Source organism: Podarcis pityusensis (genome assembly GCF_964106645.2).
Source record: "Podarcis pityusensis genome assembly, chromosome: 14".
Taxonomy (NCBI): Eukaryota; Metazoa; Chordata; class Lepidosauria; order Squamata; family Lacertidae; genus Podarcis; species Podarcis pityusensis.
The window spans coordinates 32,578,822-32,605,745 of NC_138039.1; the positions used below are offsets into that span (position 1 = coordinate 32,578,822).

At 44.0% G+C, this 26,924-nt stretch overlaps 1 protein-coding gene across 1 annotated transcript in view; it reads right to left on the reverse strand.

Annotated features, from left to right (window-relative positions):
• Positions 1 to 26,924, reverse strand: part of IGF1R (insulin like growth factor 1 receptor) — a 184,200-nt gene that overhangs the window by 151,015 nt on the left and 6,261 nt on the right. Inside the window, exon 2 of the mRNA XM_080982094.1 lies at positions 11,450 to 11,995. Within this exon, the coding sequence (XP_080838220.1) occupies positions 11,450 to 11,995 (546 nt within the window). The remainder of the gene's footprint in view (positions 1 to 11,449; positions 11,996 to 26,924) is intronic.

Below are 26,924 nucleotides of genomic sequence, written 5' to 3' on the forward strand. Positions count from 1 at the left end.
TCCTATGCTAGGTCAAACAAGCAGGCAATTCAAAAGACCCATTAAGTAAAGTTCATTAGTAACAACAAATGGATGCCAACTGCAAATACTATATTAGGCATGATCGTAGGTTTTTAGCTTTTTTTTTAAAAAAAGTAAGTGCAAGTAAAACAAACATGGTAAATTAGATCACTCTCTAGGCAGGGCATCAGAAAATTTTCCAATGCAAACTACGTATTTTCCAATACAAATTAGGCCGATTTAAGTAGGAATGTTTTCCAACTCAAAATTTTCCAAGAAACCTACATCAGGGTTAAGCACTGCTGGGACATAAAAAGCTGCCTTAAACAGAACCAGAGCATTGGTCAATCTAACTCAATGGTGCTTGGTGTAGACCAGGGATGTCCAACTTCCAAGAGACTGATCTACTCACACCATTAAAATCTGGCAGTGATCTACCCGGGGGGGGGGGTGTTCAGGTCAAAGTTGTTGAGCTTTTTTTATGGAAGGGAGGAAATATTCCTTAATTTAAGGGCTAAGGTCAAATAATAAAAAAAGACACTCACCAAGAGATCGCTAATGAGACAGTCAGCCTCGCTGCGAAATCTCCGACTTCCGCTCTAGCAATCTAGAGGACAGGGAGAGGGGGCAGGGATGGATGGAGGGGCCAGCAATCTACCGCAATCTACCAAAACCTCCCAGGGATTGATCAGGCAATCAAGATCGACCTGTTGGACATCCCTGGTGTAGACCAAGCATTCCCAAACCGTGCACCATGGACCACCAGCGGTCTTCAAGCTCTATTCAGGGGGTTCGCAGCATGTCCACATCAAATATTCATATTGATTTTTGATTATATTTAAATTGCTTCTTTTGTTTCTTATATTGCATTTTATTGTATTGCAATTTGAATTCTATGGAATGCAAATCATAATACAATGTTACAATATAAGCAATAAAGACACTATTAAAAATCAGGCTGAAAAATCATGAAGCAGTCCGCCAAGACCATCAGCAATTTTCAACTAGCACATGGGGGGGGGGAGGTTTGGGAACTACTGGTCCACACCAACGTTTCCAAACCTGCTGCCCTCCAAATGTCGCTAGACTTCCATTATAGCCAACCATTGAGCATCTTGGCTTAGCTGCAATGCAAAACAGCTGATAGGGCACCACTATGTTTGGGAAGGCTGCTCTGCACAGTGTCCATTCTCCAAGCACAATCTCCACTCTCCAGACTGAAATTCAGTTTAGAGAAAAGCCAAGGAAGAGGGGACATGATCAGCGTTAGAAACTCGCATTGTTGTAGGCGCGTTTTGTGACAGGGAATTTCATTAATGCAAGCAGTTTCTGAGCTCTGGGCACAGTACTGAGCCAAAGATTTCAGATTAAAATTGCCACTGCACTGCTGGAAGAAAAGGACCTTTTTCTGCCTCCCCACTTCCAGCCACTCTCTGAAGACTGGACAACGGACTCTCAAAAGAATATTAAGCGGGTTGGGGGGGGAGCATGGCTTTGGGGGGTTTTTTTTGCAGCCTTCAAATGAGGAATAGGCCATGAGAAAAATGAACATAATATTTTAGCTGCAGTTCATTCATTTCCAGCTTTGTCTTTTTGTTATAAAAAAGTGTGCCTAGACGCTCCATTGTGGCGCCCATAACTAGGTTTGAGGTGCCATTTAGCTCCTGGCTTTCATATCTCAGTTTCTAACACTGGAATATGATAGAAGTTTATAGAACTATACGTGGCATGGAGAAAGTGGACAGAATGAAGTTTTTCTCCCTCTCTCAAAGCAATAGAACGTGCGGACATTCAAAGAAGCTGGATGTTGGAAGATTCAGAACAGATAAAAGAAAGGACTTCTTCACGCAGTGCATAGTTTAAACTAAGGAACTCGCTCCCACAGGAGACAGTGATGGCTAAGAACCTAGATGGCTCTAAAAGAGGATTAGACAAATTCATGGAGGAGAGGGCTATTGACAGCTACTAACCATGATGGCTATGCTCTGCCTCCAGTTGCTGGAGACCCGCTGGGAGAGTGTTCTTGTGCCTGGGTTCTGTTTAAGGATTTCCCATTGCAGCAACTGGTTGACCACTGTAAAAACAGGATGCTAGACTTAGATGAGACATATGCCTGCTCCAGAAGGCTCTTCTTAAGAGACTCACAGAACTGCAGACATGGAAGGATCCATGAGGGTCATCTAGTAGAACCCCCTGTGATGCAATGTGGGGCCCGAACCCACAACCCTGAGATTAAGAGTCTTGGGCTTCAAGCAGTCCCTTCCCCACAGTCATCACTTCCCTGTTCCTCAAGAGGAAGCTAAATGTTCAAGCAGATGATCAAGGCTTTCGCAATGACTATTGCGTCACATCTAATTTCTAGGAGAGAATTTTCTAAAGGGGTGTCAGGTGTGCGTGCAGGAGCCAGGCCCTGTGACCAATAGGACTTTGCAGGACTGGGGCCTTCCTAAGTTTGTTCTGAAGAGGCAAGGCGCGGGCCCATAGGTGAGGCTGACTGGTAACTCACAGCACCTGGTGGCAAGAGCTGGGAAGGGATATAAGGTCAGTATTTCCCTTCGGCTCTTTGCCACAGCAACACGCTTCCTGCCTTGGGCTTCTTCTTTCCTGATCCTTGAACCTCGGCTTCTTGACTCCCTGCTTCTTGATCCTCAGACCCTTGACTTCTTAACTCCTTGATTCCTGACCCTCGGACCCTTGGCTTCTTGACTCCTGGCTCTCTGGCCCTCGGACTCTTGGCTTCCTTACTCCTGGCTTCTAGACCCCCCGTTCTTGCTCCCATCCTGCCATCTTGCCCCCGGTCCTGGCGTCCCCTGCTGGGACTTCAATTGCCCATGAACCGGACCGTGACAAGGGGTCTGAAGCTCCACCCCACCCTAACACTGGCCTGTCTCTGGAACCACCCATAGCTCAGGGGTAGAGCACTGGCAGATGCCAAGTATTGAACCTGGGAACTTCTGAATGCAAAGCAGGTGTTCAATCACTGAGCTGTGGCTGCTGGTTTATTATTTAGCACCTTCAGCATACAGAGCAGAAGAGCACAAGTTCCTACTCTGAGGAACCTACAGTCCAAAACTTGGCACAGGGTGATCAAGAGAAAGGGGTAGAGAGAGCTCAGGAATGAGATATACCAAGACATTTAAGTTGCCCTTTTTAAGCTTCTACTACTGATTTCCCCTGCATTCCACACAGCACAAGACATACGCAAGAAGCAGCTTCTGAATAAAACAGAAGGAACCGATTCAGGGCCTACAGGCTCCCCTCCCTTTTCCAGTCATGCCTGCATACTTTGCATAGATTCAATATTTTCTAAAGGACAAAGAACATGGTCTGACAGCCGAAGAAGGAAAGAAGAGTTTGGAGGCGCCTCATGAAGCACAAGACTTCCTACTGGACGTAAGTCACCACTGCGCTGCCAACTTCAAAACAAGGTCCACTCACTCAATTCAGCTGCATACCAGCAGAGACTGGGTTCCAGGTTTACTGTGATGTTTAGCTGGTGATATATCACAATGTTGAAAACCAGACCTCATTCAGCCCTACGCACAATCAGAAACGATGTTTTCAGAGTACCTGAAGGGCAGACAGAATTCTTCCCCCAATCATGGAAAGCAGGACTAACTCATCCATGCCCCCTCCAGATGTTGTTGGACCACAACTCCCATCATCCCTTACCAATGGACATGCCAGCTTGCGGGAGTTGAGAGTCGAAACACATTATAGGAATAATACAAATTATAGGGATTTATATTCCATTGGAGCCTTAGATACATTTTATGGACAGTGATCTTGAGGTAGTAATTAACTCGATCACTGCAGCAAAAATAGTAAGCACAAAAAAACCTGAATGGAAAGAAAAACACTCACCTACTATCTTTGAATGAACTGATTTGATATATGGTTAAGTTAACCTACTAAGGGAGACTACAAGCTAGCCAACCTAATAAATTTAGGGAGAAAGAGGTTCTTCTCAATGTACTGGAATAAAAAATGCAATAATATACAGTTATATGTTTAGTTTATTGCAAATTTTGTCACAGAGGTATTGCACAACTTGAAAATAAATAAAAGTACTTTTTTAAAATAAAAAAGCACAAATCATCATGTAAACAGGCTTATATATGATACGATGTATGCATGTATTATACAGGTCCCAGTGAATGCAGCAAAACTCAAAACCCCAGAAAAATAAGAAAGGGGGGGGGAGGACGTAAGGCAGATGTGGGGGACCTTGGGTCCTCCAGATGTTGCTGAACCACAACTCGCATCATTCCTGGCCATGTTTGCTGCGGCTGATGGGAGTTGTATTTCAGTAATACCTGGAAAGCAAAAGGTTCCCCAAAACTGACTTACTGGAACAGCAGCAAAGGGTCTGATGAAGCCCCCTATTATGTCTAACATGTATTCCTTAAGGGCCCAATTTGCTCCAGGGGTCAGCAGCTTCCAGTTCCTACCAAAACAGTAGATAAATCCAATTAAAGAGCAGATTAATCCTTAGAGAAGCCAAGGAGTCCTCATGTACAGTGAACTCAAGCTCAGTTTATTTAGTCTACAGGCCATAAACGTCAAATACAATGTAGGATTAATCAAGACAATCACAGGGAAAACAACACAAAAAGTATACAGGCGCACACATAGTGCCTTTTACGAGGAGAGTATGACAAAATCTGTTAACTATCAGAAATAGTTAAAAAGCAGAATCTATGTGGAGAGGATACTTAAATTGATAATGCATAAATAAATGCACTGTATACTGAATATGAAACTTAAAAAGAATGTACCACTGGACAAGTTACTGTAGTTTTTGTTGTTCTTGTATTGACACGAGAACCAATAAATATTACTGTATTTGGATTTAAGAAAAAGGAATAGTTAAAAAGCACAGACAACTTTTAACTCTGGATACATTTCCCCTTTAATAATAGTGACCTAGTTTTGATTGCTACAGAAAGGAATCTGGCTATATTTTCTGTGATCCGGTGGTTGGCAAGTGTAGAGAAAGCAGTGCGGAGATAAAACTTAGGATAACGTAAATAAATTCTGGGCGGCATTTTAAATAAATGTTCAAATGAAAACACTGACTGGGGAAGGGGGGGAGAGACCCTCAAAATACTACAATTGTTCGACTTTCTTCTTCTTCTAAGAAGATCCCATTAATGTTTTTAATGCAGTGTTGCAACATCTCTCCCTGCTCTCCAGAATTTACTCCTGATGCCAAACTTTCATCCAAAATATATCCTTAGCAAAATGCGGGGGGGGGGGGGGGAGAGAGAGAGAGAGAGAGAGAAAAAGAGAGAGAGAGAGTCGAACAACTACTCATCCCAGCAGCTGCTGGAAAGTATCCAACCACTTCGCTTTTCCGGAAATCCGGAATGGCAACATCATTCTCCAGTTCTACTGCCAAAAGGAGATGTAAGCGAAACTACGCAGTTGGCATTCTCCCTACAGCTTGTGAAGAAAGCAAAGAGTAAATATTGCAGGATTAGCGTTGCAAATGCCTGTGGGAACTAACGTGAATACAAGTACTTAAAAGGTTAAAGGGGGGGTGAGAGAGGAGAGAAGAGAGGCACCCACGGAAACTTGAATCTTCCTCTCCCCCTCTTTTCACTTTTCTATCGGGTTTATTTATCGCTATTAAAAAATGCCACAAAGTCCTGGATAGCCGGGGGGGGGGGGAGACAGAGAGAGCAGCCCACTTCTAACATTGTTTCCATGAGAGAGTTGGGCCAAAGGAAGCGACAGCTTTTTTGCTCCTTTGTTTGCGATAGCCGGCTTCTGCTCAACGACGAAATTAAACAAGCCAGCTTGCTCGCAAGAGAACTGAGTGTTCCCACACAGCGCTTACCCACCCACTCGATATCCTTCAGTGGAAGGTCTCAGCAAGGACAAAGGGATTCGAACACCAGCTTCCTGGAGGAACGGGGGGGGGGGGGAGTCCGCACCAAAACTTCCCAAGCCAGTCAGCCGAGAGCACAAATAAGGACACTTGCAACTGTGCCATCCTCCAAAAGCAGTGTGTGTGTGTGTGCAAACACATACTGACAGCCACAAGCATAATTTTGTATACGTTGATACCAGGGTTAGAAACTCATATATATAAGCTAGGTGCCAAATGGCTCCTTAAACTAAGGTTACAGTTGCCAAAATGGAATCTCTACTTGCCATTTGGGGGCAAGAGGGCTCTAAAGTCTTATTTTTCAAATGATGGAGTGACTATGGTTGATTTTCAGTTAAACATCTGGCTAGTTCAGATGACAACTTTGAGCTAGGTTAAGAGCTTTGAGACCTTAAAGAAGAAACGTCAATTGATCCAGGGAGAGTCCACATTTATATTGGCCTATTCCGATCTCTTTTTCTTAATGGCGACTGCTACTACTCAGGCTGCACAGAAAAAGCAATCTGGTTCCTGAAATTCATTCTGATTGTGCAGATAAAATATAGCTGATAGATTTCTACGGGAGGTGGTATTAGTGTGTGAAAACAGTCCAGATCCAATGATCTTCAGATGGTGGAGATGTCAGGCGCCATCCTGGCGCCCAGGCATCTTTGCTTGGTGCTTGGCTAATTTTGAACACTGGTGGGTGGGGCCAGGAGTAAAAGCAGGTGGAGCAATGAATGGTTCATTTACTTGTGCACAATAAGCTGGCTTCTACACGCCCTTCCAGGTCCACCATCCAGGCGCGTGAACATCATTACCAGAGTTCAAGGACACATTCCAAGAGGGCAAAAACTCTGCAAGAAGGGTGTGAAGCCAAGTCGGTCAGGAGTGTGGCCTGAGGAGATGGGGTGTGGTTGGGGAGAATCCCAAGGGCCAACTTCACTTGCCAAGCCCAAGGTTCCCCATCTATAATAATAATATAAGGGAAGGCATGATATGACTCTGCCCTGTGGTGCTTCCAATTAAACTGTATGTGTCTTCTGGCTTTGCCACAGCTGAAGGCTAAGAGGCGATGTCAAAAGATGCAGAGAAGAAGTTGGCTTTTGATGAGGGCTTGAACGAAGAGGTAGAAGTGGAATGGAAGCATGAAAGGGAACCAACTGGGGTGCGATCGGAAAGGAATGAACAGCGGGTGATCTGGGGGAATCAAAAGTTCACAAATGCAAGTGGAAATGAAAAGCAGGCAGGAGAGCCAAGCATTTGGGAACATTCTGCTAGGTATTGCGCCCCATTCAGAAGACGGACAAGGCAAGTCCAGAATCCATCGGCCCAAGGGACACAAACCTATTAAAACCCTGGAAGGTTTTCAGACAGGGTCCCTCCCAGCCCTACCTGTAGATGCCAGGGATTAAACCGAGTGCCTTCTGCAAGCAGCACTTGTGCTCAACCACTAAGCCACAGCCTTTCCCTACAACTTTTCAAATAACCTGATCCCAAGCCAACAAGGAAACATAGGGAGTGGCCTTACACCAGGCCGGACCATCTAGAGCCAGGGTTATCTACTCTGACTGGCAGCAGCTCCCCAAGATTTCGGATAGGGAGCATTCCTAGCCCTACCTGGAGATGTCAGCATCTGGAGCAAAGCTGATGTTCCACAGCTAAGCTACAACCCCTTTCCTGTTCCTCCTCTGTTAATGCTCTCCAACATCCAAGCAGGGTAAACAGGAAGCTCCCTTTTAAACAATTGAACATTTATACTTCCCTTGTTTTCCCTACTGAAAGAGCAGGCAGTTCCCCTCCAGGCATGCTGAAGGGAAAGATGATGTTTTCCCTCTTTGCAATCCAGGCTTATTATCAGTAGCCCCTTAAATAATATTGGGTCTTCAAAATTTTGGGGTGGGTTTGTTTGTTTATCTTGCAATTTTGACAATGAACTGAGAAACACGCTTTGCTGTGTCCACTTTACCATAATACCTAAAACCCAATTCCCCTAAAATGAGTTGTAACTCTTTCTTAATCAGTTTATTTCATGCCTGTCGGCCCAGAATTTTCTGTCAGAAAATCTCAACCTTGTTTTGTGCTGTTTTTAAAGCTTCTAGCCCACAACAGACTATTGACAAATGTGTCATTTCTGCTGTAGCCTGGGAAACACTTCTAGCGTCTTGCCCAAACCATCCTTTGTTTGCACCTATAGAGGTGAGGACCTCCCACCAAAACCTCACATGTGGAAGGAGGAGGAGAAAGAAACGCAAGTCTCCTGGTGTATTGGGAGGGCATTCCAGCCTCCCAAGCAAACTAGGCCACAATTGCATTGTACATTTATAGAACCAACAGGAGCTACACAAAGGCAGCCTAACATTTTTTTAGAATATATGAGAAATAAAATCAGTTGAAATTAACCAGCAAAACATTTAAAATCCCTGATTTGTGGGGTGTTTTTTTAAAGTCTTCACTAAGTGCTGGACATACAACAGGGAAGGGAGGCCTGCCTGGTCTCAGGCAGAAGCGAGTTTCACAGAACTGGACCCACAATATTGAACACCTGAATTCTGGTGAAACAAAGCCATCGATCTGAGCCATTATTTCATTTATTAAATGCTAGTACCAAGAGCACTGTAGGATACCTGATTTTAACAACTGATTTCTCAGTACTGCTTGAAACCAAACAACGTGAATACTTTCCAAATGGCTGATGGCATGGAATCAAGTCATTTGTACCATTAAACCTATTCAGTTGGACTCAACCAGGTAGGATGGATCTCTTAATGTCCCGTCTCCTCCCACTCAGAAGAGAGACACAGCAATGAGCAAGTTGGACTGTACCAAGTTGCTTTGAACAAGGGGTCTCCCCCAGCCATGCATCCATTCCAAGAGGGTGTTTTTGGATTAAGTGAGTAGGGGTACACCATGCCCAAAAAGGATTGGCTTAAAATTAGCTGGGGACTGACTCCCCAATTCAATCTTCCAACCACTCAATCTCAGTTCCTATGATCAGTAATATGGGGATAATACTGGCTTACCTCACAAAGTTTACTTCATGAAATGGAACAGAGGAAGCCGTATTATCGACAGTGTATGGCAATAGTTTTCCAGGATTTCAGATTAGATCTCTCCCAGTCCTTCCTGGAGAGGCCAGCGATTGAATCTAGATCCTTCTGCCCAGTAGAGGCCCAATTACTGGGATATGACCCTTCTCTCTGGTTTCAACATTTGAATACATTATGTAACTTAAAATAAATGAAGCAAAACCCAATCTACCCAAATTTCTCTCCAGAGAGAATGGATTATGTTTGCCCACATCTCATAAGAGGTTGGGGGTCTTCCTCATAACAGACCCACAGAGTACACCCTCCCAACCTAAATATTTCACTCCTACTGATAACATGCCATAAATTTCTCCTTATATTTGGTGCTGTCCACTGATGCCAGCTGCATCTCCACTACATAATGGAGGCTGCTGCTTTAAAATAATAATCCATAGGCCCCTTCACCATTTCAAAACACACTGCCGTAGTTCCATTTGCTCAACGCCACTGGATGAATACAAGAATGGATGCACTACCCATTATCTGAGCAGCAGGCATGTTCATCCTAGTTCCCACACGCACATCCCAAAGCAGAAAACAAAAACAAAATCCTGGGAGAAGAGAGGACTGAGGAGGATTGGAAGAAATTTAAGAACTATTTACAAAAACATTGCAATTTGAGTGAATGCTAAACAGGATGCTAGATCAATATAACTGAGCACCACTAAACTTAGATGACTTTAAGAAAATAAGTGAGATTGAGAAAATATAACTCTTTTTGAGAAGTAGAAGATTATGAAGCATAGAAGGGATATAAGATTGCAAATAAGATAATAAATTGCTGACAAAATGCTATAACGATGAAAGTGGGAGCGGGAGATGTGAGGAAGTCCAAAGAAAATGTGAAATTATGTCAAGATATATGTTACATTGTTTATTATGTGTATTGCTATTGTAAAACCCAATAAATTTCTATAAAAAAAAAAAGAAAACAAAAACAAAAGTGTTTTGTTTTGCTTTTATCAGGGGAAGGCAAACTCTGCCACAGGTGATAAGACTGCAAACAGTAGCGACAAGCACAATTTCACCTGTGCACCCAGCTGTAATGGTTACGTAAAACCACTAGGTACCACATTCAAAATCCATATATACTCCAAAAAAAACCCCACCTCTGTCCACAACTGCTTTGATAGACAAGTGAAAGATCCATTTGAAAGCCTGAAATGGGAGAGGAGGGGCATTGTCATTCTAAAAAAATGCACTACATTGCACTTTTGAAGATTTGTCAGCATCATGTAGAACCCATTTCCGCAAAGTGGAGTCTCTCCTATAATGCGACTCTCTAAGAGGAGCAACAGTGCAAATCAAAGGACCTGCATATTCTGCCTCCCTCTCAAATTTCAGGTAACTTTATATCTACATGCTGCACACAAACACACATAACCGCCATCTGGTTATGTGGTTCTATGATTTTCCACACACACACCAGGAAGCCAGTACCCAGGGTAACTTCCGTGAAGTTATACATTCAGCATACAGAAGTGTTGATGCTTTTTCCGAGGCTGTCAATGTGTGGTGGTAGGATTTGCATGTTTGTGTTTTTCTCAACGCAAATAAAATATTATCCGCACATACAAAGCTAGTCTTTATCCATATAGGGTCCTGCCTACCCTCCCAATGTGGCATGCTTTTCTTCTTGTGAAGTGTCCTGACATGCTATCCTCCCCAACCCCCACCAGCTGCCCAAAGTGGTACCAGGCTATGGTTCAAGGGACACCAGAGAACGACAACTGCTGTAGCTAATCTGGTCAGCGCCTGGAAGAAGAGAACACCTAGGGAGTCTGGGTTTTATCCAATGGCATTGCTCAGAAGACACTGAGGTGTCCATCAGTGCAATTTGGAAGGAAACCATTTTCAACTATCCCCCCCCACACCTCCTTGCACCCCCACAAGAAATACCTCGCCCCTAAATATGCTTTCGAGTTTCCCACAATGTTCTTGAGCAGATTTAGAGAGAGCAAATGATTGAAAATTGTTTCCCTCCCCCTTCCACTGATGCTTCCTTACCATCAGCTAAATTACACCACTGGATACAACTCTGAATATCTCCATGACCTCAAATTCCATCATGAAAGCAAAGATGGGTATAAAAAGATCAGGGATGGAGGACCTGTGGCCTTCCATTGTTACTGGACTATGGCTTCCATCATTCATGGCCACTAGCCATGCTAGCTGCGGCTGATGGAAGCTGTAGTCCACAAATATCTGAACAGCCATAGGTGTCCCCACCCCTGCAATAAATATATAACACCTGATCCTTCTCTGTCTTATTCTAGAATTTAGTTCAAGAAGTGGGCAAACAGAATTATCTGCCATTTCAAGGTCATTTCTACCCAAATCCACACTGGTTTTGAAACCGTGCCTTTTCACAGACAGCTCCTGTCAACGATAACATGTCAGGTGTATGCGTTATAAGAGGTGGAGAGGAGTGTTATTCCTTAACGAAATGCTTTTTAGAAGGGGGCAGAAGTTAACCACCCATGCTTACTTTTCTGGCAGTGGCCGGAAGTCCAGCAGCGATAGCTGTATTCGTTGTTAATGGATGTCTTCTCACAAAGCGGCTTCTCCTCGGCTGTCCCCGGACACAAGTCCCCGCACTCCTTTGGCGGTTTATTCCCCACGATGTAGTTGTTTGAAACAGCATCCAAGATCAGAGACCAGTCCAAGGTAGAGAGGTAACACAGGTCAGAATTCTTTTCGATCCGGATGGCCCCCCGGGTGATGTTCCTCAGGTTGTACAGTCCAATTTCCTTGAGGTTAGTCATCTCAAAGATGACCAATGCGTAGTTGTAGAAAAGGTTCTTGCCGCGGATGACTGTGAGGTTGGGGAAGAGGTCTTTGAGGGTCTCCAAGCCCGCCACACGGAACAGCAGCAGATAGTCTGTGATCATTGTGAGTTTCGGGAAGCGGTAGTGACTGAAGTCCTCGGCTTGGCTGATCAACAAAATTCGGAGGTACCCTTCAATCACCGTACAGTCGTCCAGCTGCTTGAACTGCTCCACATTGTTACGAATGTCGATGTTTGGCCCACAAACTGGAAGGCAAATGATCGGGGGTGGGGAGAAGAACAGAAAGAACAGGATTAAAAAACAATACATGGACTCATCTTTAAAAGCAACGCTTAAGGTTATAAACAAAATTAAATAAAACAGTTCTGCAGTTTAGAAACACTCAGGCCACATTTACACCATACATTTGAGTGGCTATCACACTACCTTAAACAGCCACGGTTTTCCCCAAGGATTCTGGGAGTTGTGGTTTGTTCATGGTGCTGAGAGTAGTTAGGAGGCCCCTGTTCCCCGCACAAAACTACAATTCTCCATGTGAAGAGGGACGGATCATTAAACTGCTCTGAAATTTGTAGCTCTAGGAGAGCAAGAGTGGTCTCTGAGTAACTCTCAGCACTCTTAAACTACCACCCCCAAAATTCTTTGGGGGAATCCATGAGTGGTATGATATTGCTTTAAATATATGGCGTGGATACATACCCTGAGAGAATATCATGGGTTCCAATACAAAGCATCAGAGACCATTCTTCCCCTCTGTCACACTAACCTATTATGAGTCCTGTAAGTACAGTCTCATTAAGCTATTAAAGTTCTTTGAGAATGTCAACAAGAGGAGATCCAGTAGCCACAGTGTACTTGGACTTCCTAAAAACTTTCAACAAAGTACCTCACCAAAAACTCATAAGTAAGCTTGGCATTCATGAAATAAGAGAAGTCCTGGCGAAGCAGCAGAAAGCAGGAATAAATGGGCAGTTCTCCCAAGGGAGGGAATCCCATGCTGCCATGGATCTGTACTGGACCAAAGCTTTTTAAATCCCCCCTAAAGAATCTGCAGTTAGGGGTGAGCAGTAAGGTGGCCGTGTCTGCTGACGATACTAAATAGTTTCAGACTCAAAGCAAAAAAAAAAAAAAAAAAAAAAAAAAAAAAAAAAAAGGATCGTGAAGAGCTCCAAAAGTACTTTCCCCAAGTGAATGAATATAATGGCAAATGCAATTCAAAATAAGAAAGTTTATTTGTGAAAGCCACCGTACTTTCAGAGATAATCTCATGGAGTTTGACGGGGCAATGACTGACCAGGAGTGAGACTTTGGGGTCACAGTAGATAGCTCAATGAAGCTGTTGACCTAGCACGCAGCTTCCATGAAAAAGGCAAATTCCATGCTAGGGATTCATTAGGGAAGGAGTTGAAAATCAAACTGCTGATATTGTAATGCTGCTATATAGAACGTTTTTATTGGGGGTGGGGGAGAGGGACCAGAGCTTTGTCCTCAACATTGCAATTAAGCCCACTAAAGTTACTATCCTGCTGAGGGCTGGGAGAGGAAGGAATGAGAGATCTATCCCTCTTGCAGCACACAGCTCCAATTCTGGGCACAGAAGCAGCAAGACATTTGGTTTCTATGCCAGGCACAGCCTGCTAGACAGCATGCAGGTGAGCAAGCAGGTTGGTGGAAGAAGGACGGATCCCAAGCAAGCACTTAAATACACGGTTGATTGTATTTGTTGGTTGGGGAAATGAGGCAGGACCATAAAAGCCACAGCTTGAAGTTGGTTTGCTTCCCTAAATCACAGTTAAACCATGGTTCACCTTGTTCAAGTTTGGAGCAGGCAAGTGACTGCAGTTGGCTGAAAACAGGAGGAAGAAAGAGGCAGGAGAAGCAGAAACGCCTAAGGTTTGAGCACGAAATGCTAAAAAACGGTGGTCTGATGTTGTGTCAGGGAGGCCACAGACAACCCAAGCCACTCCCTACACCCAAAGCTCCCCTTGGGGTCTGTTTTTTCGACTGAAGACAAGAGTGACAGCACTGGAAGACAAAGTGAGAATATACCTAGGGCACCTTTTTTTAATAGCCACTTAATAAGACTTCGCTATTCATTCCCCTGAAGGACCATTTAAGTTTACAATGCATCCAGAGTTTTGAGGTTCTGAGACCAAATTCACATGATTTAATAAGATTTGAATGTTTTTCAAGAAGCAGTATCTGGCATTTTTGCTTTTCTTTTTTACACCTGCCTTTGCCGTTTCGTCCCATCTTGCCTTCCTTTCAGAAAATTCAACTAACGACTGCACAACACGTTATTTCTTATTTTTGTTCATTTCGCCCTGAAATTAATCTATTAGAAAGACAAACTTGATCCCAGTTCAAAGAGGACTACAGTTTCTTTTTGGCTGTGTTCTGTTTTCTTTGGACCACATTTTACACACAGAGGAAGTGTGTGTGTGTGTGTGTGTGCGCGCGCGCTTGCGATTACCGTGGTGCATCTTCCAAAGGACAAAACTGAGGACTACAATGTTCTTCATTCACCATTTTTAGCAAACACTCTGCCACTTCCTTCTAACTAGTACGCAATCCAGAGAATTTATATAACTATGCTTAACCTCTAAAGGAACACAAGCTTTACTTCATACTCATTTTTATATCAGCAGATGGATGCTATGCCACCCAGAGAAGATAATGAGTTACTTTACTCTCAAAGAAAATTTTCTTTTCTCTTTTTTTTAGCTCTGATCAACACATTCTCCTTGCCCAGATCGACTCAGCAGATGTCCAAAAAGGGCTATTAAACATGTCAAGGTTCTGACAAAGAAGCTGCACGAGGGTACAGATATCCTGAATATGTGGGGGACAAATCCAAGGGCAGTTCAACCTCGATAACCAATAGCTTAAACTTTCAAGCATAAATATGATGGCAAACACTCTGAAACAGGTGTCTCTGCTATGCCCTATCATGACCTTGCAAGTACACTCTAAACTTCCCCGTTAATACAACTACCTATGTTCCCAATTCAAACATGTCCCTGTGAAGTTTCTCCGTATTTAAGCATATCCCCCCCCCCGACTCCCACTGGCGCCCAGAAAATGGACCCACTGGCACTGCTGGCTATGGATGATGGGAATTGTAGTCCAACAACATCTAGGAAAAGACTGCGGCAGAGTGGGGAAAAGAGCGACCAAACTGGTATCTCTTAACCAGCCTTTTCTCCCCTGAAACTGAGCATGCGAGAGCCCTGCTGAATCCGGCCAATAACCCACTTATTCCAGTATCCTGTTCTCACAGCTGCAAACCAGGCAGCTGTGGGAAGCTTGCAAGCGGACTCGGATCACAAGAACACTCTCTCCACCTCGGGTTTCCAGAAACCAGCATTCAGAAACACTACTAGTAGCCACTGATAGCCTAAACTACATACACACTGTTGGTAGGAGCACGGACAAGCTAAAATTCCCAGGGTGTTGCCCCTCTTCCCAGGGAACTCTGGGAACTGAAGCTCTGCAAGAGAAACAGGGGGCCGCCAAACAACTCTCAGCAACTTAACATACTATACTTCTCAGGATTCTTTGGCAGAAATTGACTGTTTAATGTGGTATTATAGTGCTTTAAATGTATGGTGCGCATTTGGCCTTGGTGCAAGGAAGTTTCCTGCCGTCCTGTTTGTTTCTTTGTGTGTATGTTTTAAGGATTCTCTTTAAAATCTCCTCTGAAAAAGGCCCAAGCAAGTGACTAGACTTCCATGATCTGTTCCCTTTGTAACCTCAAGCCACAGCAACAGGAAGCACAGCTTTTGCCGCTTCAAAGGCTGCCTTTCAATATGAAAGAGAGAAACAAACAATCAGTCTTAGACCCTCCCCAATAAATCTTGGGAGCAGATCATCAGGAAGTAAGGGGGTGGAGAGAGGTCTGGTGAATGCAAAAAGGGAGGGAGGCCCCCCACCTCTTATGAATAAACCATTCCTTCATCCAGTGAACTATTAGGGTTAGGAATTCCAAAAATTCAAAGCATGTTGCATTTCCCCCCTTGCAAACCTAAGCAAGCCGTGGGGTGGAGCCTCAAACTTAACCCTTGCACCACAAGGAGGATTTCTCTCAGGCAAAATATCTGTATGGCCTAACAACAACAACAGCAAAATTTTATTTATACCCCACCCATCTGACTGGGTTGCCCCAGCCACCTGGGCGGCTTCCAGCATACAGTGGTACCTCAGGTTAAGTACTTAATTCATTCCCGAGGTCCGTACTTAACCTGAAACGGTTCTTAACCTGAAGCACCACTTTAGCTAATGGGGCCTCCTGCTGCTGCTGTGTCGCCGAAGCACGATTTCTGTTCTCATCCTGAAGCAAAGTTCTTAACCTGAAGCACTGTTTCTGGGTTAGCGGAGTCTGAAACCTGAAGCGTATGTAACCTGAACCGTATGTAACCCGAGGTACCACTGTATATAAAAACATAGTAAAAGGACACACACACACACACCAATCCTCAAGGAGCCATTTGTGTATGTTACAAGAGTTTCCTAAGCAGGAACTTCCAATCAACTAGATCGACTTTCCACTGTTGCATACAAAGTTAAAAATATTCCACTCCTTATTGGAATTCCATTGTTGCTGGAATGGTAGAGTGGGGGTCATGGTACAAACAGAGACCTCAGCAATATGCGGCACTTTATTTTAAAAAATCACTCCTTTGTAAGGGAAGGGGGGGGGGGACAAGCCTCATTCTAGGTGTGCACTGTAGGTGCCAAACTTGCCAGGACCCAAAATATCATAAACAGAGAATGGACTGTTGCAGGAGCACCCAAAGCAATAACAGTTTGGGAAATTTATGTGGAGAATCATGGCTCAGTGTTAGGGTAACCGTGGTGCAACAGAAGACTGTAATGATGTACCAATTCGCATTTCTGTTCGGGCACATTTATAATGGGAAAGTGGCATACAAATCGAAATAAATAAACTTGTGTATTTATCTAAAATAAGTAACCACCAAACATGCAAGTCTCCAGCGATCTCACCTCTAAAAGACAACAAATCCAGATAATGATTGCCCTGCCAGAACCTCTTATGACTTGGTACGCTCAAGAACACATTCAAATGGGAAATTATGAATGCCATCTAGCCTTTCAACAAGCAGTTCACACAATCAAGGTGCTTGTGAGTGGCCCAGCAACCAGTAGAGAGAGCTCAAACAGCTCACCATCACTAAGCAGGAGCACTCGCAAGAGAAACTAGTCTCTTCTACCACCCTGGCCACAATCACACCACTACATTTAAAGCCCTTTAGAAAATAGCCATGGTTTCCCCCAAAGAATTCTGGGAACTTTTGTGCATTAAGAGTGCTGAGAGATGTTAAGACACCGCCTGATTCCCCTCACAGGGCTACAATTCCCAAAGTGGTTTAACAATCAATCTCTTGCCAGGGAACTACAGTGGTACCTTGGGTTAAGTACTTAATTCGTTCTGGAGGTCCATTCTTAACCTGAAACTGTTCTTAACCTGAAGCACCACTTTAGCTAATGGGGCCTTCTGCTGCCGCCGTGCCGCCAGAGCCCAATTTCTGTTCTTACCCTGAAGCAAAGTTCTTAACCTGAAGCACTATTTCTGGGTTAGTGGAGTCTGTAACCTGAAGCATATGTAACTTGAAGCATATGCAACCCGAGGTACACTGTACAAGAATTGTAGCTCAGGGCAGCAGAGAACATGGGTCTCTTAACAACCCTAAGCACCCTTAACATACTACGGCTCCCAGAACTCTTTGGGGGAAGCTTTTGTATAGTGACTAATTGTATGGTGTGAATGTCGCCCAGAGATAAGGGCCACAGTTCAATGGCATAGCATCTGCCTTGCAAGCAAAAGCTCCCAGGTGCAATCTCCAGCATCTCCAGGTAGGGCTCCTGGAGAGCTACTGCCAGTCAGTGTAGACAATACTGAGCAGTGTTAGAAACTCAGATCTATACGGTAAGCTAATCACCAAATGGCACCTTAAACTTAGGTTACGGGCGCCATTTTTTCCCCTCAGGGGGAGTTGTTGTTGTATTCATTTCCATACTGCTTTATATTTTAAAGAAAAAATCTCAAAGCAGTCTACAACACATTAAGACATCAAATAAAACAAGCCAGAAGAAAACCAACTCAAGCTTCAAGGAAAATATTTCAGATCCTTCTCCAAGTGACATTTTGCTTTCCCCATATTTATTTACCTACTTAATTCATATAGCTGCCCCAAAGCAGATGTACTCTAGGAAGCCAGTGTGGTGTAGTGGTTAGTGTGTTAGACTAGGACCTGGGAGGCCAGGGTTCAAATACCCACTCAGTCATGAATCTCACTGTGTGACCTTGGGCCAGTCACTGCCTCTTAACCCACCTCACAGGGTTGTTGTAGGGATCAACTGAGGAGGGGGTGAACTATGTACTCCTTGGATAAATATAATTGCAATACATAAGCTATTCTGCTTAGCTGCGTAACAAAACTGCAGGGGGTCAGCCAGGTGGAATATTTTTTCAGCCTTGGAAGGGTGTTGGTGATGCTTCTGCCACCACTGCATCCACTTCAGCCTAGGCACAGAAGCTCTGGAGCAAGCCAAACGCATTAAGTCGGCAAGGGTTGTAGCTCAGTGGTAGAGCATCTGCCTTGCAAGCAGAAGGTCCCAGGTTCAATCCCCACCATCTCCAGATAGGACTGGGAGAAAACCCTACTTAAAACTCTAGAGAGCTGCTGCCAGTCAGTGTAGACAATACTGAACTTGATGGACCCAAGGGTCTGACTTATTCCCTTATGTTGACTTATTCCCTCCCCCCCACCACCACCACCCTGCAGAGGCCCTTGTGTGATAACTGAGCCGAGCGAACGTCACCGCCTTTGCCGATCCCAGATTCTCCTCCCACCTGTTGAATCTTGCAACACTCATGGCACAGTTGGCAGGGTTGGGAGGACTGGAGCATTACACATCGCTGGGCATTTGAAAGAAAACAAAAGAACTGGGAACAAGTACCCGGTGGAAGCAGGAAAGGGGTGACGAAAAGGTACGAAAAACAAATGCAGAGCCAACCTACACAAGCTTTGTGCTAACAGCCAGAGAGCCTGTGTGGTGTAATGAATGGGAGTGGTAGACTAAGATATGGGAGACCAGAATTCAAATCCCCACTCAGCCATGAAGCTCACTGGGCGACACTGGGCCAGTCATTGGCTCTAAACCTAACCTGCTTCACAGGACTATTGTGGGGGCAACAGGGAGAGCCATGAATGCCACCTCAAGCTTTAGGCCTGGGCAATGTATTGATATACAGTGGTACCTCAGTTTAAGTACTTAATTCATTCCAGAGGTCCGTACTTAACCTGAAACTGTTCTTAACCTGAAGCACCACTTTAGCTAATGGGGCCTCCTGCTGCTGCCGCAACCCCGGAGCATGATTTCTGTTCTCATCCTGAAGCAAAGTTCTTAACCCAAAGTACTATTCCTGGGTTAGCGGAGTCTGTAACCTGAAGCGTATATAACCTGAAGCGTCTGTAACCCGAGGTACCACTATACTGCCCAGGATCGGTTTGAGGGCCAGAGAGCGAAGACGCCTTTGCCCAGCAGTATATCATGGCTGGGGATTGCCTGTCCCTTACGTTCTCCCCTGCCTCCTTCCTCCCTGAGCCAGGCACTGGCGGTGGCAGTTTCACCTTCTGCGTGGCAGGCACTGGAGGCAGCTGAGGCAGTTTTGCCCTGGCGCCTCACAGGACCACGGCCGATACAGCTTGTTCCTCCCTCCGCCTGCCAACACTGCAATGTATTCCTGTATCACAATGTTTTGCGCGATGCTGAAAAGCTGGCATCGCCCAGCCCTACTGAGCTCTGTGGAAGAACGGTGGGATATAAATGCCATAAACAAACAGGCCCAAACCTTTCCCTCAACTCGGATACAGCCACTCCAGTATGAAATCTCCAACTGTGGGTGACCCTTCTCTAAGCTTAGGAGCCATTTTACATTTTAAAAAAATAAAAGCGAGAAGTATTTATTTAATACACTGATAGCTCACCTCTAAGGAGACCAGAGTGGCATTATGTGGGCTTATCTTCCTATCCATTTTATCCTCACAACCCTGTCAGGAAGGTAGAGATCATGTGACAGCCCCAAAGCTGTGCAGTAAGCATTATGATGGTGCTATGAAGATTTGCACCTGGTCTCCCCAGTACTAAGGCTGGGCTCCAACCACTACACTGCACTATTTGCGGCACTTGTAAAAGAGGAAGTTAGTTCCACTGAAGGAAGATGCATAAACACAGCACTACTGCTAGTGGAGAAGCAAGACACACCTCTTCCTCACCCTCCAAACCCATTTCTATTCAACCAATGGTGGAAACCTTTTATTTGCAAGACCGCAGTTTTAGCCTTCCAGTTCCTTTCTAAGCAAGCCCAGAAGTCCCATTTGCCTAGTTACTGAGGCGTCCAGAAATACTGTGAAAGCAGATGTCTTATTCAACCCTGTGCAGGATCACTGGCTAAACTTCTCATGCTACCTCTCATTCAACTGCTGCCCATTTTATTCTCCTCTCCCCACCCCACCCACCAAGTCCTAGTAACAGGTAGCATAAATTTATTTCCTTGGTTAATCCATTTCCCGGCATGCTATTTTCTCCCTTCCAAGAGAGTACCAGTTCAATGTGTGCCCCCAGTTGCAATATCATGCTACGCTCCAATGGTTACTGTTCACCTTCTGACTTTATGAAAATTTAGCTTCCTTAAAAAACGGGAACAGAAAAAAGTTGCTCTGGTTAAGTTCATTCGCTTGCAAATCAACTCTGGGTTTCCAAAAATCTTCTCCCAGCCACAATATATTTGTGTCAAATTTTGCAAGGTCTAAAGTAGAGATGAGGGTTGGGACTAGATGACCCTTAAGATCCCTCCCAACTCTACAATTCTATAGTCTATAGACTAAGGCAGAGGTTTTTAAACTGTGGTATGTGAGTTCCCTTTGGGTGGCTGGTGAAAAGGCTGCAGCACAAATATATCTGTACACAGCCCTGCACTCACTTTCTGTGATGTAATGATGGAAGACTAAGATGTACACAGCAAGGGGTCCATGGTTCCAAGATGCGCATATTTTGCTGCACACAAGTCATCTGGCTTGATGAAGGTGTCAGTCGCCAATGTGGCGCCCAGAAATCTCCTTGCAGTTGAAATTGGACCAGCACTGGTTGCAAAACATGCCTGGTGCCTGAGGGATTTTGAGCACTGTTTATGGAGGGACGGAGAACTGCCACAATCGCACAGCTTGCTCCCAATCACGTAAGGGCTGTGTGTGGGCCTCCCCTGTGACCACCCTCTGCAGAGCACAGCCCACATCTTGGACTCAGTTAAGAGGTCAAACCCCACTATGAATGTTGGGCCCTAAATACAATCAGGGCCAGGCCCCAGTACTAGATGTCACTTTACATGTAGAGAAGCTCCCATTCCCATGTTGGCAAAGGGATTCAGCATCAGGGGTTCAGCATCTGCTTTGCATACAGAAGGACCCAGGTTCAATCCTTGGCAACTTGAGGTAGGGCTGAGAGAACCCAGCCCAAAATCACAGAGAAGCACTGCCAGTCAGGGGTTGACAAGACTGAGCTAGATGGACAAACAGGGAAGCTTCCTGCGTACCGGGAATCCATGGCTTCCCCATTCCAAACAGCTCAGGTAGTTGAGGTGAGAGTGGTCGCTCTCCAGGTTTCTCAAGCAACTGGAGCAGAGGTCACAGGGCAATATCAATGGCCACGAGTTTCCCCCCCACCCCCCAGGAGTTTCTTTATTATCTGGGAAACTTAGAAAACAAGATAGCAGCCCCTTTGAATTTTGTAGTAAGGGCAGGATTGTGCTGATAACAAGAAGCCAAGAAGGTCAATGGTTTGTTTGCCGTGTGCTGCGTGCCGCTCGTTCTGAGCCACCCTTGCCTCCTGCCACTACAAAGCGTTGCGCTTCGCTCGATTCCCCTTCCAAAATAATAATGTTCCTTCCCTCCCCCCCCATACACACAAAAGAGCAAAATTCAAAACACAGCAGATGTAAAGTCATAGCCAGCTGGACCACAATATTGGTTCATACTTCGAAGTAAACAGGGCTATCACTTACGGTGTGCTGTAGCATCAATAGGTTAACGCATGATAAACATTCTCCCTGACCGCTTCCCATTCCGCCACCACCACCACCCGCCTCCAATTTTTTCAATGCTTATTTGTTGGCATCACACAGTTTAATGCTATTTGCTGGCATCACATAGGAGATGAAGTCACCAGGTTCAGCTAGACTCATCTGTGCACGGAAATGGGAGGCATGTGGCTGAGAACGACTATTACTAGCATTAACTCTCGCCCCACCAGGAAAATAGTCACCTCCTTAAATCTTTAAAAGATGTGCACTTGGAAGTCACATCCAAATTGGTGAAGTTTTCTCCCAAGTATGCTAAGGTTAAAGCATCCAGTGAACATTGCCTTCCACAGAAAGTGAATGCAAAGGGGCTTTTTAAAAAACAACAACACAGAAAACAACCACCCAGCTACCAATTAAGACCACTGCAAGTGGTCAACATTGCCACAAACCTTAATTTATTTTTTTTAATGCCCTAGACCAGGGTGTCCGACTCCCAAGAGACTGCAATCTACTCGCGGGGGGGGGGGGGAATGGCAGTGATCTGGGGGGATTCAGGTGAAAGTTGCTGAGGTATATGGGCCAATTGCCCTGACTCTTTCAGGCAGGTTCTTGTGTCCCCAAGCCTGAGGTACTGTACTCCATGCCTGCACAACTTGCGAACCAACTGCAACCCATCCATTACGTGACCTGAATGTGGCTAGTTGTCAAAAAAAGGAGGCTTACTGCAGCCCAATGGAACATTGTAAACGGCTGGTCAAACATAAGTTGCACAGGTCTGTAGTAACTCAGTGCTCCAGATTATTAAAAATAAAAGGATAGATCTAAACAGTCAATACATAAGCTACCATATTTTTTGCTCTATAAGACGTGCCAGACCACAAGACGCACCTAGTTTTTGGAGGAGGAAAACAAGAAAAAAATATTCTGAATCTCAGAAGCCAGAACAGCAAGAGGGATCTCTGCACAGCGAAAGCAGCAATCCCTCTTGCTGTTCTGGCTTCTGGGATAGCTGCGCAGCCTGCATTTGCTCCATTAAGACGCACACACATTTCCCCTTACTTTTTAGGAGGGAATAAGTGAGTCTTATAGAGCAAAAAATACGGCAATCGCCAAATGACAGCTTAAACCTAGGTTAAGGTCACCACAATGGAACGTCTAAGCGCCATTTTTAAATGAATGTTGTTGTTGATTTCATTTCTATACCGCTTTATATGTTAAAGAACAAATCTCAAAGTGGTTTACAACACATTAATACATCAAATAAAACAATCCAGAATAAAACAAATTCAGGCTTCAAGGAAAATATTTCAGATCCTTCTCTAACTGACATTTTGCTTTCTGCAGTCACCAACCTGACATCCACATGGTCGTAATTAGACCCACATCAGTCGCAAAACGCGCCTGGTTAATTTCCAACACTGAATCTGAACTATTGTATACAGTGGTGTAGCTGACTTGGGTCATATAACTATTTCTGCGGCTGGGTCCCTCGTCTGCAAAGTTCCAGAGCCAGCCAGCCAGCATGGAAGCGGAGCTTTTTAGTCGCTGTATGCTCCAAAAGCTCCAAAGTGTTTAGGAACACTTCAAACATATGGCACTTCAGTTTCAAAAGAATGGCGTGCAAGTTCTCTTACGTACAATGCAACTTCACGGAAAACAACTTAGGTCGCTTCAAGATAGGATACTGGAGCACTCCAAACCCATTTCCCCATGTTAAGCTCACAGAAAACAGTAAATCAAGCTGAAAGGTAACACATGAAGATCTGCATTGATCATCACAATGCATTCCTAATTATTACTGTTCCATAATTATAATATTATTATATAATCTGAGAAGGATGCATAAACTTAGAAGGTTGTGACTATCATGAAGAGATGCCTGCACTTCTGAATTTAAAACAGTGACTATAGAACGTCTTTTGGTTATTATCTCAGCTTGGGAAAATGCACCATTTAATACAGGGCTAAGGAATTTCATTCCCAGCGGCCTTCAGCACTCTATTTCTGGCTGTGGGGACTCCCCCTTACCCCTCAGTCACACCCTTGCTTTACAAATTTCTTGAGTGTTTTTGCCTGACTATAATGTGTCTTTCAACTCTGATAATGCTTCGTGCTTGTCTTGATAGTTGCACAGAAAGGGAAGTCATAGAATCATAGGATTGTAGAGCTGGAAGAGACCCAAGGGTCATCTAGTCCAACCCCCTGAAATGCAAGAATTAGCATTTGTTGCTCTGGCCATTTTTGCTTCTGACCCTGCGTACCACTGTCAAATGACCCTCAAAAGGTTGCCTGGAATTGAACGAGGCCCTAAAGCTGGGAAAGTTTCCCAACACTGGATTTAGCATCTTCTGCTGAATTTGCGACGAGGTGCAATACTTTGGTTTACACCTGTTAGAAAACGAGAAACACCACTTCATTTCCTTTTTTTTAAGGAACCAAATGTATTCTTACACATAATCAGCTGATCCAACATACATTTTGTTCTTGTGAAATTTTAAGCGAGAACAGCCCATATGACGCTGATTGAATCCTGGGAAACGCCAAGAAATTGACATATTTTCCAACCAAGATAGTCAATCCATCCACTTCAAACAAACTTTCATTCTAGTGAGTTAACTGTGACATCACCTGGAAACTGGGTTGAAGACTTACCTCAACCAATATGGCCTTAGGCAATTCGTCATCTCTCAGTTTAAGCTCCCTTTGCAATACAGTATGCAATACAGTAAACGCAAGCCTACCTTACAGGAGTGCTCATCAAAATTATATGTGCAAAGCACTCCACATGCACTATGGAAGGGCTATGGAGGTAAACAGTATACCTTTTCTAAAGAGCTTTAATGTGTTTTAGCATTTCTTATCAAGTTATCCTCCATGTTTAGCATACATCATTCATACTAGCAAAGCAGCTTTCCCTAGATTTTGTAAACAGAGAAGTGTTATCTTTATCTGTGTCCATCGTACGGAAAATGGATTCAGTTTAAGATTTCCGATAAGATCTGTGAAAGTTCCTTTTGTAAAGTAAGAAAGCAGCACCTTCCTGTACAAAAACTCACAGAGCATGCTAAACTTGCTGTAGTCTTTATGATGTTGACAGTGCAATCCTATGAACATTGCTCAGCAGTTAAGCCTCACTGAGTCCAAAGGAACTTACTCCCAGGTAAGTGTGCACAGGATGGCAGGCCAGGGCTCCCAGATCCTATGCATAACTTGAAGGAAAGAGGCTCTCAGCGGCCTTTTTTGTCTCAGCAGAACACACACACACAGAGGTTCAAAACAGCACATACACAGCCAAAAATTCAACACACACTCCACAAATGGAAGGAAGACTAAACAAAGTTGCACAAGAGCCCAGATAACAAGCTTGCTGCAATCTGCCTTTTATAATTAGTTTCTAAGAGCAACAGGGACAGGCTAACAGCTAGGAAAGTTCCTTTATTACTCAGCCATACGAAAACCGCAGCATCTCCCAACATGTTAGGGAGTTTTATGATTTTACAGGGTGTGAAGGTGTTCAAAAACTTTTGAAGCAAGGCAACTTCCAAGTATTTAAAGCACTTGCAGAGTTTGAGTTCCATACACTCTGCAGATTCACTTTTCTGTGTAGGTGGGAAATCCTATGTCAATCAAGGTTTGTGCAAGTTCTTTTTTAATTAAAGACACTATTTGGGGTTCAATACAAAACACATTTTCTAAGGGAGTGAGCCAAAAATCAGGAGAGAATTTTAAAGCTATTTAAATGGCACCTACAGAATCTGTCTGGAAAACCCACTCAAGAGAGATAGCTTGCAGCAGCATAGTAAGCAGGGAGGAAGTCTAAGTCGACAAAGCACTTCCCAGTTAAGTTTAAGCAGAGATCTTTTTTTCTAAGAAAGAATACCTCAAAAACCATAACCACAACAATGTTTTGAAAAGTCTGCAATACTACAGTTCTTTTAAGGAAGTGTCTTAATATGGTGAAACAGGGTTGGGTTTTCAAGCTTGGAGTATCCAAGATCTTGATGATGAAATCCATTCTTTAGAAGGAACAGATGGGAGGAAGCGAAAGCAAACTACCGGTAATATTTTCCATTCCCTGCTTACCAGATCTACTACAAGGGCTTTGGCAATGTGTGAATTTTACAGTAATTTTGCTTAGCTTCTCTTAGGACCCATCAATACACAAGCAGGATTAACTAAGCAGGTAGAGAAAAATTCTCACCCCAACCCAACCTAAGCAAATTAAGTTATTTCTAGATTTTCACAGTTCCAAATTTCAGAGTAGCAGAACACCTATCATCATTTTTCTAACTATTATCACCAAAGCATTTTAAATACTTAAAATAATATCCTAGTAATAGCAAAGGAATCAGTTAAGAGGCTTCTCACAATAACTACTTTAATCCTAAACACATACTTAAAAATCAACCAGATTTCAAGACGATACACTTGTGGTTAGAAGCAGGTTGTGAGGTGGTTACTCCAAATAACCAAAGTTGCAATCCTAATCCCATTTACTGGAGAGTCAGCCCCATTGAATTCAACAAGACTTATTTCTGAGTAGGCACAGTTAGGACTGTACTGTAAATCACCACCAACAAAACCTAGGATCCATTGTGTACATCCTGAGCAAAGGAGCTTGGCTTTAATGGAGTACTGGTTTACAAGGAAAGAAAAGTCTCAGTTCAAAACATTATAACCAGAACACAGTGTCTTCATCACAAAATCTAAATATGGCAAAGTTGCCGGAACAGAAGGACTTCTTCTGAACAGAGGATAATTATGGCTTCATTCAAGTTAGCCATTTAAAATCAATTTTAAAGCTAGTTCACAAAATGGGGGGGGGGGGTTCTGAATTAGTACAGTACAGAAGGCTGAACTGTTCGTCAAATTTAGAATGCCAGTTTGTTTTAAGATGCCTGAGCCACAACACAGGTAAGTGAAAGAGTTAAGACTTAAGCCTACATATACAAGGAAGAAGAGGAGGAATTCACCTATGCCAATTAAAAATTGCCTCCAAGTGACCACATTAAGCATCTTTATGTTTATTTTCCCTTTTAGCGCAACTGGCAGCAATAAGAACTTAAAATAAT